General features: G+C 46.1%; 1 protein-coding gene across 1 annotated transcript; it reads left to right on the top strand.

The window, feature by feature from the left end:
* Positions 1–221: 221 nt before the first annotated feature.
* On the top strand, positions 222–1,315 carry LOC129701348 (paraneoplastic antigen Ma1 homolog). The gene has a single exon (XM_055642483.1). It carries the CDS (start codon positions 373–375, stop codon positions 1,177–1,179), a length of 807 nt encoding a protein of 268 aa, XP_055498458.1. The 5' UTR covers positions 222–372; the 3' UTR covers positions 1,180–1,315.
* Positions 1,316–1,864: the final 549 nt, after the last annotated feature.

Below are 1,864 nucleotides of genomic sequence, written 5' to 3'. Positions count from 1 at the left end.
GGCAAAGAAGCGTTACACAAAATGGAGGCACCACTGGGATTAATTCCCATTTCATTTACTGTTAGTTTTTGCCTTTAAGAAGTGTTTTTGTTTCCCGACTTTTGTATTAAAGTGCCTATAGCAGTTGTAGTATAATGGCTACTCAAGCAGACTCACAGTTAGCAGCTAAGCTTCATCGCTGGTGTAGTGTAGCATGCTTAGACCCAAACCTTGCTTTTGTCCTGTTTGACGTGCCGACTAATACTGCGCAAGCAGACATTGAAGAGACTGTTCAGACAGTAAAGGCACTTGGGAGAGTAAAGGTACAGGACGCCCAAAGGTACGGGACGTCCAAAGTGACATTCAGACTGGCAGCAACCTGGTACTCTGTGAATGCCAGATTGCATTCCCCCCCAACTGCAGCCAGTGAAGGGAGGCTCAGAATGGAAACATTTCCTCTTCAATGAACCTGTGAGCCCAGCTGAAGATTTTTTAGCTAAGCTAAACAAACTAATGACTGATGAAGGAAAATCAGTAAATGATGTTCACGCCATGCTGACTACAGAGACTCCACAAGGAAGCTCCCCAGAGTCCATCATCCGAGCAGTGGGAGACCTGTTGGGAAAAACGATGAGACCTACCAGTGAGAACAATGCATTTCGACATCTGCGGATGTTCTCTGGAAACCTTCCCACACCGCCAGGAGAGGAGAGCCTTGACCATTGGCTCGAACAAGCCAATCTAATGATTGAAGAATGTGACTGCTCTGAACATGAGAAACGAAAGAGAATAGTCGAGAGCTTAAATGGGCCGGCCCTGGAAATAATTCAGGCTGTACGGCTAAACGACCCAGATGCTAGCCCTGACTGTTATTTAAAGGCCTTGGAAAGTGCCTTTGGCACGCCTGTGTCAGGACAAGGCTTATATTTTGCCTTCAGGAGCCTTCACCAACAGTCTGGTGAAAAGCACTCTGACTTTTTAAGGAGGTTGGAACGCTCGTTGATCAAAGTAGTGCAGAAAAGAGGTCTTCTCAGCCACAGAGCCGATCATGCTCGAATTCACCAACTCATTAGAGGTGCTACTGACTCTGATATGATGCTGTTACAGCTGAGATTGAGAGAAAGAAGAGAGAGACCTCCTACCTTCTTAAAGCTCCTAAATGAGATTCGTGAAGAGGAGGAATATGAGACAGCTCGATGAAAATTAACTACAACAGTAAGACAAGTACAAGTCAGAGACCAAGCCAATACCAAAGCTACAGAAGACCAAAAGTTGAAGGCAGAGATTCAAGAGCTTTGTGCAGAGCTTGGTGAGCTAAGGGAAAAGCAGCAAGACACACACATTGAGCCAAAATTCAAACCCACCAAGAAAACTATAGACACAGAAAAAGAAAACAAAGCTCAAATGTTGAGGCAACAGGTGCTGCAGCTACAACATCAGCTAACTGTGATGTCTGTATCTCACAGTCCTCTGACTGCAGACCCTAAAAAGAGGGATGGGAAGGCCAGACCCAACCCAGCAGCTAAACCACATAATGCCAAAGACTCAGAGAGCTTCTTCTGTTACAGATGCGGAGAAAATGGTCATATTGCCACACACTGCACAGCCCCAGAAAACAGCCCAAAAGTAATCCAAAAGTTACTCGGTGCTCTGCGCAAAAGTAAGGAAGATAAAGCATCACACATAAGGTTTGCTGAGTCCAAGCAGGTTGGTCCAGTCTACACACAGCAGCCTCGTAACCTGCCACAAGGACTGGTTGCCCCATCCATGATGGCTGGTGTGAAAATTGATGGTCAACCCTGTAGAGCCATTTTAGACAGCGGCTATCATCTTTGAGAGTTGGCACACCAGATTCCTTCCCAAGGTGCCCATTCACCCACTCAAA

Source organism: Leucoraja erinacea, chromosome 11 (genome assembly GCF_028641065.1).
Source record: "Leucoraja erinacea ecotype New England chromosome 11, Leri_hhj_1, whole genome shotgun sequence".
Taxonomy (NCBI): Eukaryota; Metazoa; Chordata; class Chondrichthyes; order Rajiformes; family Rajidae; genus Leucoraja; species Leucoraja erinaceus.
The sequence above is the reverse complement of the archived record's forward strand: the minus strand, read 5'-3'. Positions and strand labels throughout refer to the sequence as shown.

Coding starts and splice junctions, on each gene's coding strand:
- LOC129701348 (XM_055642483.1), top strand. CDS start 373: ATGCCAGATTGCATTCCCCCCCAACTGCAGCCAGTGAAGGGAGGCTCA.